Source organism: Chinchilla lanigera, unplaced genomic scaffold (assembly GCF_000276665.1).
Source record: "Chinchilla lanigera isolate Chin_1 unplaced genomic scaffold, ChiLan1.0 scaffold00078, whole genome shotgun sequence".
NCBI classification, from domain to species: Eukaryota; Metazoa; Chordata; class Mammalia; order Rodentia; family Chinchillidae; genus Chinchilla; species Chinchilla lanigera.
The window spans coordinates 10,742,908-10,757,635 of record NW_004955479.1 but is presented as its reverse complement, the minus strand read 5'-3'; the positions used below and the strand labels follow the sequence as shown (position 1 = coordinate 10,757,635).

Below are 14,728 nucleotides of genomic sequence, written 5' to 3'. Positions count from 1 at the left end.
AACCACCAGCAGGTAATGGATTACTAATCATGGCATATCCAGACAATGAAATGTTAGTCAATAATAAAAAGGAGCAGTTGGGTGAAAACTCAGCACTGTGGGAGACTGGAGTAGAAGGATGGCAAGTTCAAGCCCAGCCTAGGCAATTCAGTGACTTAGTGAGATTCTGTCTCAAATTTAAAAAAAAAAAAAAAAGGACAAGTTGGCAATATTCATCACCACGCATTGCAACAATGTTTTTATTATTTTGTTTTTTAAGACAGGTTCTCACTATATAGCCCAGGCTGGCCTCGAACTCAAGGCAATCCTCCTGCCTCAGCCTCCCAAGAGCTGGGATTATAGGCATGCAGCACTATACCTGGCTTGCAGCAATATTCTTAAATAAGAGAAAGCAGAAACAATCTAAATATCAATCTATCAGTAGTGTGGTTGGTAAATTACAGTGTACCTGTATAACACAATACTTTCAGCCAGGAAGAATGGGATAAAGCCTAAATGTGCTAACATAAAACAATCCCCAACTTAAATTTGTAAGTGGGGAAAAAAAGTCACATGGAGAAAGAATACCTTATGTTGTACTCTAACTTGTTTAAAAATAAAGGTAGCATAAATTCACATGTGTATATATGTAGATTATATTTTGGAAGGATGTACCTCCAGGGAGACAGACCAGAAAACAAGGAATCTCAGGTAGAATGAAGACATCCTCCCTTGCATATTATCAGGTATCACCATAGTTATATAATGTTTTCCACTTAAAAAAATAAACCAAAAAACTTTGAGGGGTGCGGGGATGTAGCTCAATGGCACAGTGCCTGCCTGGCAAGTGCAAGGCCCTGAGTTTGATTCCCTGCACAAAAAAAAAACTGGAGGGGAACAGGATGAGTTCAGTAATAGCAAATCATAAAAGCAGCTGCTTTTGCTGCAGCACTAAGAGAAACAGACCCCAAGTCTGATTCCTGGGGCCCCAAGAAGAACTCGATGACTGCATTCATCTGCTACCACTGTTAAAAGCCAGACCACCTCAAGAGGAACTGCCCTAAGAGGCCCCATGGGTCATGCCCTGAATGCAAAGGTAACCACTGGAGATTGGTCTGCCCTCTGAAATGGAGGCCTCAGAGCTCAGACCCATCCTACCAGTTAGTCTAACAGGAATGAAGGGGCCCTGGGACATACTCTGCCTTCTCCCTCTGGCCAGACTGTCATCTCCATGGAGGAGCCCTGGGTAATCATGACTATAGAGGAACAAGAAAACAGCCTGTGGCTAGACACAGGTGTAAGTCTCTCAGTCCATCTTTTCAATCCTCATCTTCCTTCCAGCCGTCGCACCTCAGTGACAGGAGTCACTGGTGAGGAGGTAATATGCTATTTTTCACAACCCTTAGGCTGTAAGTACTTGTTAGATCCTTCTTGCATATCTCTGTCTTCCTGAGAAATCACTTTGAAGATAACACCATGTATTACAGCAGCCACTGATATTTTCCTACTAATCTATCCATAACTCTGTAATGTTTGTATTGTTCCTATCCTATTTTGTAAATGGATGCATGTTTATTATTATGTGTTTCCTACAACAACCACTGAGAATAGTTAATGATTATTCAATAGGTCACTCATGTATAGCTGTATTTATTTTCTTTAGAAGCCACTTTGAAGATACCAAAGTATAGTACAACAACTATTGATAATCTCCTACCTCTTTTGTCTGTAACTCACTATTATTTGTCTATTTGTTTTCCTGAGAAACTATCTTGTAGATAACAATATGTAAAACAATAACCACTGATAATTTCCTACCACTTTGTCTGTAATTTGGTAAGCTTGCCCTATCATTATGTCATCCTTCTTTTACTCTTTAAAAAAAATTTAATAGCAAATTGTATTTACACATGAGTTCTACAAGTTTGCCAAGTATAAAGACAAAAGTCTAATAATAGTGAGGGCTCAAAAATTACTAAAGTCATTAAAAAAAGGAGAGAGGTGGTTTTAAAAATAGTCCAGAGAGCTATACATGGTGGCCCACGATTGTAATCCCAGCACTTAGGGGGCTGAGGCAGGAGGATCAGCTTGGGCTCCACAGGGGGTTCAAGGCCTGCCAGGCTGAACTGAACTGCACAGCAAGACCTTGTCTCAAAAAAAAAAAAAGAGGGGGGACTGGGGATTTAGCTCAGCAGCACAGCGCCTGCCTGGCAAGTGCGACGTCGTGAGTTCAATTCCTGGTATGGGGGGCGGTGGGGAGGCAAGGTCCAGGGAGCCAAGGGTAATGGCACACATCTGTAATCCCAGCCCTTGGGAGGCTGAGGCAGGAGGATCACAGCAAGTTCACACAACTATTTCTGATAATATTCAACACAAAATTGTGCTTGGGGTGGGGATTTAGCTCAGCTGCACAGCGCCTGCCTGGCAAATGCAAGGTCCTGAGTTCGATTCCTGATACCGGAGAAAAAAACAAAAAAACAAAAACAAAACAAACAAAAAATTTAAAATTCCATTCCTTCTTAGAATAAAATTGTGCTTTATTTTTTTCATGGTGCTAGAGACTGAACCAAGGGGCCTTGCTCATGACAAGCAAGAATTCTACAACTGAATCATACCTCCAGCTCCTAAAATTGTACTGTATTTTTTTTGTGATAGGGTTTGCTGTGTAGTTGAAACTGGTCTTTTTATTTATTTATTTATTTATTTGGTACCAGGAATCAAACTCAGGACCTTATGCCACTGAGCTATATCCCTGGCCCTCAAAGTGGTCTTGAACTCACTATGTAGCCCAGGCTGCTTCAAACACACAGCAATCTCGTGCCTCAGCCTCCTGTATGCTGCGATTTCAGGGAAGTACCACCAAGTCCAACTTGTACTGCACTTTAAAAGGAGTATTTGAAAAAGCCATTCAAAACCTTATGTGCTGCGGGCGTGGTGGTGCACACCTGTAATCCCAGCCCTGGCTGAGGTAGGAGGATTGTTGCAAGTTTGAGGCCAGCCTGGGCTACAAAGTGAGCTCAAGGCCAGCCTGAACTGCATCGCGAGACCCTGTCTCAAAAGGACAAAAAAAAAAGAAAACCACCTTATGTGCTAAATTACTCAGTTAAAAAAAGCACTTGAATTTATGTAATGTAAAATAACCTAAATGCTATGCTCTTGCAAAAATAACTATGGATCCAGGCATGGGGGCTCACGCTTGTAATCCCAACACTCAGGAGACTGAGGCGGGAGGATCACCACAAGTTCGAGACCAGCCTAGGCTACATAATGAGTTCAAGGCCAGCCTAAACTACACAGTGAGAACCTGTCTCAAAAAAAAAGGAAAACTGATAAAATTTTTTGACCAATTGGATAAGGACTGAGTTAAAGGAATGAATCAAATGTGTTTCTAGGTTCTGGCTTGACTCAAATTGATGATGTGGCCATTAAAACATTAATTAGTATAAAGAACAAAGAAGGAAGAGCAGGTTTGACAAGAAAGATGATGACACTGCTTTCTGGACACAGTAAAGCACTAATTAGTCACTTCCTGGAAATGTCCAGTAGCTACGACTATGGGCTTTTTATAAATAGGGACTCTCATGTATTCTCAGGGTACAGCACCAGCAATAGTTAAAATCAAATTCTCAAGAAGTTGGCTAGAAGGAAAATTAAGATATATTTACTGGATTTAGCAACTAGAGCATAAATTACCTTAGCAAGAACACTGAAAAGAAAGAGGCACAATGAGATTGCAACAGATTAAAAATTTTAAAAATTGAAACTAACATGAACAAAAGTCTACTCTTTCTGAAAGCCTGACTATGAAGGACAGTAGCCCTTAACGGGAAGAAAAACACCTGCAGTAGACTACAGAGAAATACATTCCACTGGTAAAATAACAGAAAACACGACTCATAAATAAAATATTAAAATACTGAATAGAGCCGGGTGGGGTGATGCACAACCGTAATCCCAGCACTCAGGAGGTTGAGGCAGGAGGATATATATATATATATATAGAGAGAGAGAGAGAGAGAGAGAGAGAGAGAGAGAGAGAGAGAGAGAGGACAGTTTTAAGAGAACCTCAAATTCCTACTGGATATGCAATTACTTATACAGCATTTAAAAACCCTAAATAAATGGACAAACATCTGTGTCTGGACTAGAAGATTTAATATTATCAAAATGGCAATATTCCTCAACTGATCTAATGATTCCATGTAATTCCTAGTAGGATCCCAACTGACTTCTTTTACAAACTGACAAGATGATTCTCAAATTTATATGGAATTGCAAAGAACCCAGAATAGCCAAAACAATTCTGTAAACGAAGAATAAAATAGAAAACTCATAATTCCTGATTTCAGAACTTACTACAGAGCAACACTGACTGAGGCAGCTGGTATTGGCACATGCGTAAATAAACAGATCAACAAAATAGAACTAAGAGGTCAAAAATAAACCCAAGTTTTTCTAGTCAGCTGATTTTTGAAAGAGTAGCAAGACCACTCAATGGGGCAAGAAAAGTCTTTCAAATAATTGTGCTGTAATAAACAGAGAGACGGGCAGGTAAGATAACCCTTACATATCACACCAACTATAGAGGCTAAGTCAAAAATGGATCATAAATCTTCATGATTTTGTATTTGGCAAAGAATTCTTAGATATGAGCACCACGAAATAAAAACAGAATAGAGGGCCAGGAATATAGCTCAGTGGCACAAGCGCCTGCCTGGCAAGTGCAACGTCCTAAGCTCAATTCCCACTACCAAAAAAGAAAAAAAGAAAGAAGAGAAAAACAGAATAAATTAGACTTCATCAAAACCTTAAAGCTAATCCCAGCACTCGGTAGGCTGAGGCAGGAGGATCGTTGCAAGTTCGAGACCAGCCTGGGCTACAAAGTGAGCTCAAGGCCAGCCTGAAATGCATAGTAAGACCCTGTCTCAAAAAGACAAAACAAAAAACCCTAAAGCTTTGTGTTTTTTTAGAATGACCACTGCAAGTCTCATGTGTTCAAAGGTGGGGCTTTTGGAAGCTGACTGGATCATGGGGGTGCTCTACCCATCAGCGGATTGATCCATTGATGAGTTCACAGCTAAACGTGCTATTAGGGACCAGGCCTACCTATAATCCTAGCACTTGGGAGGCTGAGGCAAAAGGATCTCTATGAGTTCAAGGTCAGCCTGAACTACACGAGACCCTGTCTCAAAAAAATAAGGAAATAGCATTATCCAACAAAATTAAAACTAAAAATAGAAATTTTAGATTATAGAGAGTGATGCAAATTTTCTAGGTTTAGAAAACAGAACCCAGGGAAATAGGACACATGACACTGTGGTTGATTCAGGAATGCAAGATAGTTCAATAATAGTAAATCTATTAGTAGAATTCACCACAAGAAGAGCAAGGAGGAACTAGATGTGATGGCACACGCCTGTAATCCCAGTGCCTAGGAGGCTGAGGCAGGAGAATCACTGTGAGTTCAAGGCCAGCCTATAGTATAAAGTGAGACCTTATCTCAAAACAACAACAACAAAAAAGAAGTAGAACAAAGGAGAAAAATTACATAATTCTTATGGATACAAAACACATTGGCAAAAGTTACATCCATTTACTAAAAAAAAAACATCTATTAAAATGGTACCAGCTCAATATTTTAACATAAAATACAAGCACTCCAATCAAAAAATCAAAAAAGCCAGATCTTTTCTTTTTGGGGGGCAGTACTGGGGACTGAAAGCAGGACCTTGCACATGTTAGGCTAGTGCTCTATCACTGAACTACATTCCCTGCTGCTTTTTTCACTTTTTATTTTGATTACTTACTTTTGCAGTACTGGGCCTCCAACCCAAAGCCTCACATATGCTAGACAAGCACTCCACCACTGTGCTACATCTCCAGCCCTGTTCTGTTTTGAGACATGATCTCACTAAATGGCTCAAGCTGGCCTCACACTGGCAATGCTGCCTCTGTCTCCCATGCAGCTGGAAGTATAGGCGTGTGCCACAGCACCCAACCTCATGAGGAAAGCACCAAAAACATCCCACTAAAGGCAGCAATAAGACCAAGGTCTATTGCTATCCTGTACAATATGTTTGCAAATAACCAAATCAATTTGACAAAAGAAGAAAAATACAGGGGCTGGGGATTTAGCTCAGCGGCAAAAGCGCCTGCCTGGCAAGCGCAAGGTCATGAGTTCGGTTCCCGGTACCGGAGAAAAACCAAAAAAAAAATGAAGAAAAATACAAAAATTGGAAAAGAAGAAATAAAAATTATATTTGGTAATGACATGGTTATTTAACTGCCTCCTAGAAAAAGTAGCAAGGAAACTATTATAGATAATACTAAAATTCAAATGTATAAAATTAATACTCAGAAATTAATAGCATTCCCATATTCCAACAACCAGATAAAAACTATAATAGAAGTAGAATCTCCATTTACAATAGCAACAAAAAAGATAAAATGCCAAAGAGTAACTATAATAGGAAATGTACAAAGATACTTCAAAACATTATCAAAGAACAGGTTGCAGCAGCATAGTCCCTGCACTGGGGGGACTGAAGCAAGGGGGTCACCGAGCCCAGGGGCTGCAGCCCAGCCTGGGCAACATTAAGATCCTCGTCTCAAAAGAAAAAACATTGTTAAGGAATGCAAAAGAAGACTTGGACAGCAAAAAGTTAATATCCTATGGTGGTAGGGAGTGAACCCAAGACCTCACACACGCTAGAAAGCGCTCTACCCCTGAGCTAGACCTTCAGGCCCTATGTCATGAAACAGAAGAAATTAATCTTCTTGAAACTCAAAAAGATCTCAACCACTTCTAAATCAATCTATAAATATGATGCACTGCCAATAACAGCAGGAGCCAGGCACGGGGTACGTACCTGTAACTCCAGCTAGTCAGGAGGATCAAGAGTTTGAGCCCAGTCTGGGCAACTTAGTGTGACCCTGCCCTAAAATAGAAAATAAATGGGATGAGGATAGAGCTCAGCAGTAGAAGTTCCTGAGTTCTGTCCCCAGTGAGTATGGGGGGACCAGCAAGGTAGCCAGGCATTGTTATGGTTTGTGTCTAGATGTCCCTCCAAAGTCTCACGAAGTCATGGGGTGAGCTTCTAGAGTTTTAGATTGATCCATGATCCAATGCTGGGATTGTGGTTGTGAGTGCTACGGGGTGGGTAGCCTGCATACATATAAGGCAGGGAAAGAGGCTTGCTCTGTGCTCCTCCCCTTTTTTTCTTGGACAGGGCGGGAGAGCTGAGATAGTGTCTTGCCACTATGTAGTTCAGACTGGCCTTGAACTCACTATGTAGCCTAGCTTGGCCTCAAACTCTAAGCAATCCTCCTGTGTCAGCCTCTCAAGTGCTGGGATTACAGGCATGTGCCACCACGCCCAGCTTCACTCCTCCCTTTTTGCTCTTGCTGCTTTTGCTGTTTTCTGCCACCATGAACTGTTTCCCTCTGCCGTGTGCCACTCTGCCTTGGAGCCAGCCAAGTATGGACTGAAACCTCCACAAACTGTGAGCTAAATAAACCTTTTCTTCCTTAATTCTGGGCATCACATATTTTGTCTCAGCAAGAAGACAAAAGTAACCAAGACAAGCTTGGTGGCACATACCTGTAGTTCCAACACTCAGAAGGCTGAGGCAGGAGGATCACTTGAATCCAACAAAACCAGGTCAGCCTAGGTGACCTAGGCAACATAGTAAAGATCTTGCTTCAAAATATTAAAAAAAAAAAAAAAAAAAAAAACGGATGAAATGGAGCATGATTAGCCAATTCTAAATGTATGGAAAAATAAGGAAAACTCTGATAAGTAAAATGAAGATGACAATCAAAGAATAAGGTCATAGGTAAACTGATCAATGAAACAATAATAACCCCAAACTGTATGTAGGAACGAAGCACATCTACAGACAAGATTTCAAGCAAGCAGGAAAGAACCTATTTAATAAATGATACTGGCAGCCAGGCGTGGTAGCACATACCAGCAATCCCAGCACTCAGGAAGCTAAGGCAGGAGGATCACTGCAAGTTCGAGACCAGCCTAGGCTACAAAGTGAGCTCAAGACTAGCCTGAACTGCATAGTGAGACCCTGTCTCAAAAAGACAAATAAATAAATAAAGAAACAAGTAAATAAATAAATAAATGATACTGAGGTAACTGAGTAGCTACCCATAAGAAAAATACTGTTGGATTCCTATCCCAATATTTTATTCAACTTACATTTATATAAATAATTATATTTAAATTAAAAATAAAATTATTTAAGTACCAAGAAAAAACTCACAAGAATATTCACTTTAATTTAAACTAGAAAGAATACTGGATAAGGAAAGCTTTTCTTATCACACAGAACTTTAGAATCTGATCATGTTAATTGCAGAGTATTTTTTTAAATTGTTTTTTGTTTTTTTTGTTTGTTTTTTTGGTTTTTTTGGTTTTTTTCCGGTACTGGGAATCCAACTCACAACCTTGTGCTTGCCAGGCAGGTGCTGTGCTGCTGAGCTAAATCCCCAGCCCTGAATTTCTGTTGAAAAAATATACTATACACAAGCAAGGTCAAAGGACATGAATAGACTAGAAAATATCTGCAACACGTGTCACAACTAATTTTCTTTATAACACAAGAGTTCCTAATAAACAATATAAAATCTCAATAGAAAAACGAACAAAATATATAAGGAAAAAAACACGGCTCTCTTTTTTTTTTTTTTTTTTTGGTTTTTTTCTGGTACCGCGAATCAAACTCATGACCTTGTGCTTGCCAGGCAGGTGCTGTACTGCTGAGCTAAATCCCCAGGCCCATTGGCTCTCATATTTAAAAAGGAAAAATATTCCTATTAAACTGGCATTTTAAAAAGGCTTAATAACTCCATCAGTAGAGGAATAGAAAACAAGGAAGCCACCAGCACTCTTCCGCAGAATATGGAAGGTACAGGGATAGTCATTGTATCAGTTAGTATTAGCAAAGCTTCAACCATTTTTTTTGTTACCACGAATTGAACTCAGGACCTTGTGCTCACCAGGCAGGTGCTGTGCCACTGAGCTATATCCCCAGCTACAAACATTTTAAATGCCCATCCAAACAAAGAAATCTCTACCAGCCATAGTGCATACCTATAATCCCAGCATTCCAAAGGCTGAGGCAGAAGGATCACTGCGAGTTCGAGTTCGAGTTCGAGTTCGAGTTCGAGGCCAGCCAGTGCTACAAAGTGAGTTCAAGGCTAGCCTGAACTGCACAGTGCCTCAAAAAGACAAATAAAAGCCAGGTGTGGTCGCACAAGCCTTTTGTAATCCCAGGACTCAAGAGGCTGAGGCAGGAGGCCAGCCTGGGCTGCAAAGTGAGCTCAAGGCCAACCTGACCTGCATAGTGAGACTGTCTCAAAAAGACAAAAAAAAGACAAAAATGTTTTAAAAAATAAACAAATCTCAGTATCTTTTTCCCCATACACACAAATACACACACACACCCCTTCTAGAAAAAATACATCAAAAAACTACCTTTTGCTTGCTTCAATTAGCTAGGGTCAATTAGCTAGGGTCAAGAATAGAAAGAAAACTTGCCTTTCACCATAAACTCTTTTGTATCTTTTGAATTTACTTATGTTTCAGTATTATTTTTACCCAGCTTCACCAATTGCTATATTTCATTAGTATTCTGGTCATTGACATTGTTAGTTTTTCTAATTAACACACTTCATTTCATCAGATCACACAGTTACATCACAACAGTACCTTGGATTCCACTACCCCACAAGCTCTACCTCTGCACATTATTTCACAAAAAGCACTGCTCCCTATTCTTTGTCCCCCACATTTTTTTTCAGTGCACACTGGTGATTAATAGGTTTTTATCTTGGCACATCTGGGCACGCAGGTAACATACTTTAATCACCCTCCATCATTCCCTTTGTTCCCCCTTCCTGTTCCACAGGCAGTTGCAGTATATAGAATGTATTTTGATCATATTCATCTACCCTGTTCCCTGTTCTTCACTGGGTGTAGAGAAATTCTAAATTACCTGGGACTAAAAAGTTTTGAACATCTTAGCCTATGTGGCAAACACCTAATCACTACTGTTTTTTAGAAAGAGCAGTAAAGCATGAACTTGCTCATCATTTCATAAAACATCATTTGGGCTATTACAACAGATGCAGCATCTGGTCCACTACTTCACAAGTTTAAGAACTGACTTTATCGTGCTGTCAATAATCAGTGGGGTCTCTTGTTAACCACAGTAATGTTATTTTGTATTTTAAAGAGGCAAAAAGCTGGGCGTGGTGGCACACGCCTTTATTCCTAGCACCCGGGAGGCTGAGGCAGGAGGATCACTGCAAATTCAAAACCAGCCTGGGCTACAAAGTGAGCTAAAGGCCAGCCTGAACTGCATAGTGAGACCCTGTCTCAAAAAAAAAAAAAAAAAAAAAAAAGTCAGTGGGCCTATAGGGAATTGAATTATGCCAAATCAAACTCACTAGACATTAATATCTTACATATAATTTTAATGTATTAATTTAGAATGTTAAAATGTATATGTAAGCTGGGCAAGGTGGCACATGCCATCATCCCAGCACTTAGGAGGCAGAGGCAGGAAGATCATCATGAACTCAATCCCAGCCTGGGCTACATAACGAGTTCAAGCCCAGCCTGGGCTACGTAGTGAGTTCAAGTCCAGTCTAAACCACAAAGCAAAACCAAATCTCAAAAAAAAAGAAAAAAAAAAAGGGGGTATGTATGTGGTGCATGTGTACACATATAAGTATATATACACATATACAGTACCCTTGCCAAATATATATATATTTGGAGAACCACACGATGCTGTGATAGTAGTATAAAGGAAGAGGAGAACAAGTCAGAAAGGTCAAAGAAGGTTTCCTTGGAAACAAACCAAAAAACAGTGTAACTGAGCTGAGAACAAATAGAAGTTAAGAGAATGGAACAAGGTGTAAGAAGAATTCTGGATGATGGAATAACATTTGCAATGGTCCTGTGGTAAGAAGGCACACAAAGCATTCAAAGAGGCAGAGAAAGATCAAAGATGATGTGACAAAGGATTAACTGGAAATCAGAGAAGCCAGAGTCTGTGGTGCTCTTTTGGTCATGTTAAGGATTTCCCTTATTCTAGAAGCAATGAAAAGTCAGGAAAGGGTTGTGAGCAGGGTTGAGGACAGTGCTGCTCACAAAAGATCAGAGCGCTGTATGAACTGAAAGGCACAAGGAGAAGCAGGAAAACTGCTCAGAAAGCTAAGTGAAGGATGATGGCTGCACAGGCTGGAATTACGGCAACAGTACAATAAACAGGACTGGATGACTGATTACACCAAAAGCGCAAAGGAAAGGAAAATCATAAGGAAGGTGCCCAAGTTTCAGGTCTGCACAACTGGATAAAGATTCTCTCACTGAAAGAAGGGGAACACTCCCAGAAGACCAGACTGTTGTTTCATGGGCAGCCTGCTGCAGGCTACAAACACAAAAAGACAAAGAGTTCTTCAAACATATGAACGTCTTGGTAGAGAAGGATGAAAAATGAAAAACAGACGAGCGGTCAAAGGAAACAGTCTGCTACAGTACACCTTAATTAAAAAAATCTTGTGCCTCCAGGATCAGTCCTAAAACAGGCCTGGGCACTTTGTATATCTCAAAACAGAATGTACAGATAAGAGGAGAAGGTTTCAAATGCAATCGCTGGGGGGGATAAAGAATTTGTATGAATAATTATTAATACAAAAGAAAAGTATAAAGATATCAAATATTTACCAATTTGAGAATGAGGGAAAGATAGTAAATGCCACCGTGCAGAACAAGGAATGAAGTGTCAGCCAAGAAAAAAGGAAGAAAAAAGAGGAGACGGATGACTCCCTTTCACAAATTTTTACAATTTAGACACGTTTTATCTACCTCCGAACAAACGGCTGTTCTTGGCCTTGTGTGCTAAGGGAATACAAAAATAGCTCCACACCTAAGGCTTTTAACTGAAATCATGGCTTCTACTGCCCTCGTGTGGTGGCAGTGAGGAAGTGCACTACCCAGTTCCAGGAGCCTGAGAATGCCCATATTAAACCCATGTATAATCATTAATCCACGACCAAAATCTAAAGATCACAGTAGTAGAGGACAAATTGGCAATAGTCCTTGCCAAGGGATTTATCTTCTAAGCTATCAATGCCGAAAATATCTGTTTGTTTTATTAAATTGGGATAAGAAAAAAGATTTCCCCTTTTTTTCCTTTGTTAATGATCACACATTTAGCAATTCTAGGTTGGGGGGGGAATCAAGATATATTTCATACAGGTATAAATTCCCTATGATGAACGTGGTCATTTTGTATACCTAAAATATACCAATAAACTTCATTAATTTAAAAAATTCTAGGGTGTCCAGTCTGATACCACCATTTCAAACCCAACCCCTGGCACATTATATATTTGAAAATTTACAAATGCCTCAATTTTAATGGCCCATATAAGCGGATTAATGTACATTTCTACCACACATCAATAAGCTTATCGCAAACATCAAGCAATTGTTCCCCGGAAGGTGCAAATTTTCCCTTTGTTATCTTCAAATTAATCAAATAAATTTTGACTACTTGGAAGTGTATAAAGCACGGTAGTAAACACAACTGTAAAGCCATATCCTCAAAATTCATCAGCTAAACAAATATACCATTGATTTAATCAACCTCAACATTATTCATAAAAACCATGGTAAATGATTGACACATCATTTCTGACAGTTCTCTTCATGGTAAAAATACGCCTCCTTAATGTAGCATTCTGTACATTAACTCCTGCCTTTCTTCTGTACTGAATATTCACTTATAATTGTACCTCTTTAAATTGTCTACACAAACGTAACAACTTGATTTTGTTTTGTTTTATTTTGTTTTTAAGGCGTCAGGACTAAAAGGTAAGGAGACACTCTAGGCCAAAACGTGAAATTATGGCATTGGGTACATTCTTCAATCCTCAGTCGTCTTCATTTTGTAGACACTACACGATTTTGTCACTAAGTATATTCTTAATCTTCCTTCTCTACTCCCCCGCCCCCCAGATCTAGATACCATTTTATCCATCTGTCGCTGGACATTGCAAAATATTCAGGATTCAACTAGTTTTCCCTAATCTTCTTGGCTCCTTCTCTAGCTAATAACCCCCACCATCACCACCACTCCTTTCTTCCCTTCCAGGACGCCGAACTCTTACACACTCGGGCGGTTTTGCAGAAAATCACTCCTTGGAAGGCTCTTGCGCCTTCTCTCCTTAATTTAGCTCTCTTTTCGAAAGAATCTTCCACAGCTAGGCATCAGTGTCTTTCTTTCACAAGATCAAACTGCCAAAGGGGGCAAGACTGAAATCCAAGAGAGCGAAACATCTGGGAATGTCAGAGACAGCGGTCTCTCTCTCTCTCGAAAGGAAAACTCAACTCTGCACGGTGCTTTCAACAGCGCGAAAATACTTTTTCTTCGTTGTGCTCCCGCTCGCACCCTGACCTCAAAGACACCTTCTCTCTTCTCAGATTCCCGGTCCCTCTGCCTTACGCGGGGCCTGCCTCGCCTCCTCCCGAGAAAAGAAAGCCGGGGAGAAAAGACAAGTCCGCAGTCACCTTCCCGCCGCGCCCGCGAGCTGCCCGCACCGCGTCCCCACACTCACCTGGCAGGTGCGGCCGCCCGGAGAGTTGCACGAAGCGGTTGAGCTGGCCAGTCCCCCGACCCCCGCTGCCCCCACTACCCCCGCTGGCCCCGCTACCTCCGCCGCCAGCGCCAGCCGCGCCTCCTCCCCTCCGGCGGTTCCTGTCCCAGCCCTGGGCGGCCGACATGACCCGCTAACGACTGCCGCAGCCCGGTCCCGGCAGCCGCTGACCCGGCGGCACCAGCGGAGCCTCCTTCCTGGGCTCCTCCAGAGACCGGGGAGACAAGGAAAGGGAGGAGCGCCGGGTTTCACCAGGAACCAATAACTAAGCGCCTTGGTGACAGAAAACCAATGAACAAGCGTCTTCTTGGTAGGTGGGGGGAGGCGGAGAGAGACGTGGTAACCATAGCTATGGCTAAAAAAAAAATAGGGGGTGAGAAAGACAGAAGCAGCCGCTCACCAATCGCGCCTAGCAAACGCGCGTCGCCGCCACTCCTGCGGCGTCAGGTGAGCCAATCGAACTCCGAGTAAGAGAGACCACGCCTGCAGAAAGGCTCCCGCGACTGCTGGCAACCCGTGGTAAGAACTCAGGAACCCCTTCCCATAAACATGGCAGTCAGGAGCAGGATATGTACATAACACACATATGTGGGGGCAGTTCCTTTTTCTGCCGCCTTTGCTGCGTGAGATCCCATTGCCTGTTGATTCACACAAAGGGCTTCCTTGCCAAGGTAGGGGTGGGACCCAGGGGCGGAGTCAAAGCGTATATGTGAAAGCGAGATATTGCTGGATTTCGCCATTTGTCTCGTCTTTCAGTGCGACTGGCGGAACCTCTTCCCAGATAAGCCATGTCCCAAGCGAGCAGTTTTAAATCTGGTTAACACATATGGAAAATGTTCACTTTTAGCAGTAATGGTAGAAATGCAAACTAAACTCCCCATGAGAAACTATTTCTGGCTTATTACACAGTTGAGGATTTTACTCTGCACACCCGGCACTGTGCAGAGTGCCATGAAAAAAACATTAGATGACCGGTGGCTATGTACTTGTTTTTGTACAATCAGTCCCTTTTAGCTCGTAGAAAATTTTAATCAGCTTAGACAATACACGATGAAAGGGACGTGTAAAA

The 14,728-nt window shown here is 41.4% G+C and overlaps 1 protein-coding gene across 3 annotated transcripts in view; it reads right to left on the bottom strand.

The window, feature by feature from the left end:
• Positions 1-13,978, bottom strand: part of Klhdc10 (kelch domain containing 10) — an 82,472-nt gene extending 68,494 nt beyond the window's left edge. The window contains exon 1 of one of the 3 annotated variants that reach the window (XM_013503269.1): positions 13,717-13,978. In XM_013503269.1, coding sequence (XP_013358723.1) covers positions 13,717-13,786 — 70 coding nt within the window. In that variant the 5' untranslated portion in view covers positions 13,787-13,978. Of the gene's footprint in view, positions 1-13,620 lie in introns of all 3 variants that reach the window. The other 2 variants (XM_005402420.2, XM_005402421.2) reach the window with 2 other exon arrangements.
• Between the last annotated feature and the right edge of the window lie 750 nt (positions 13,979-14,728).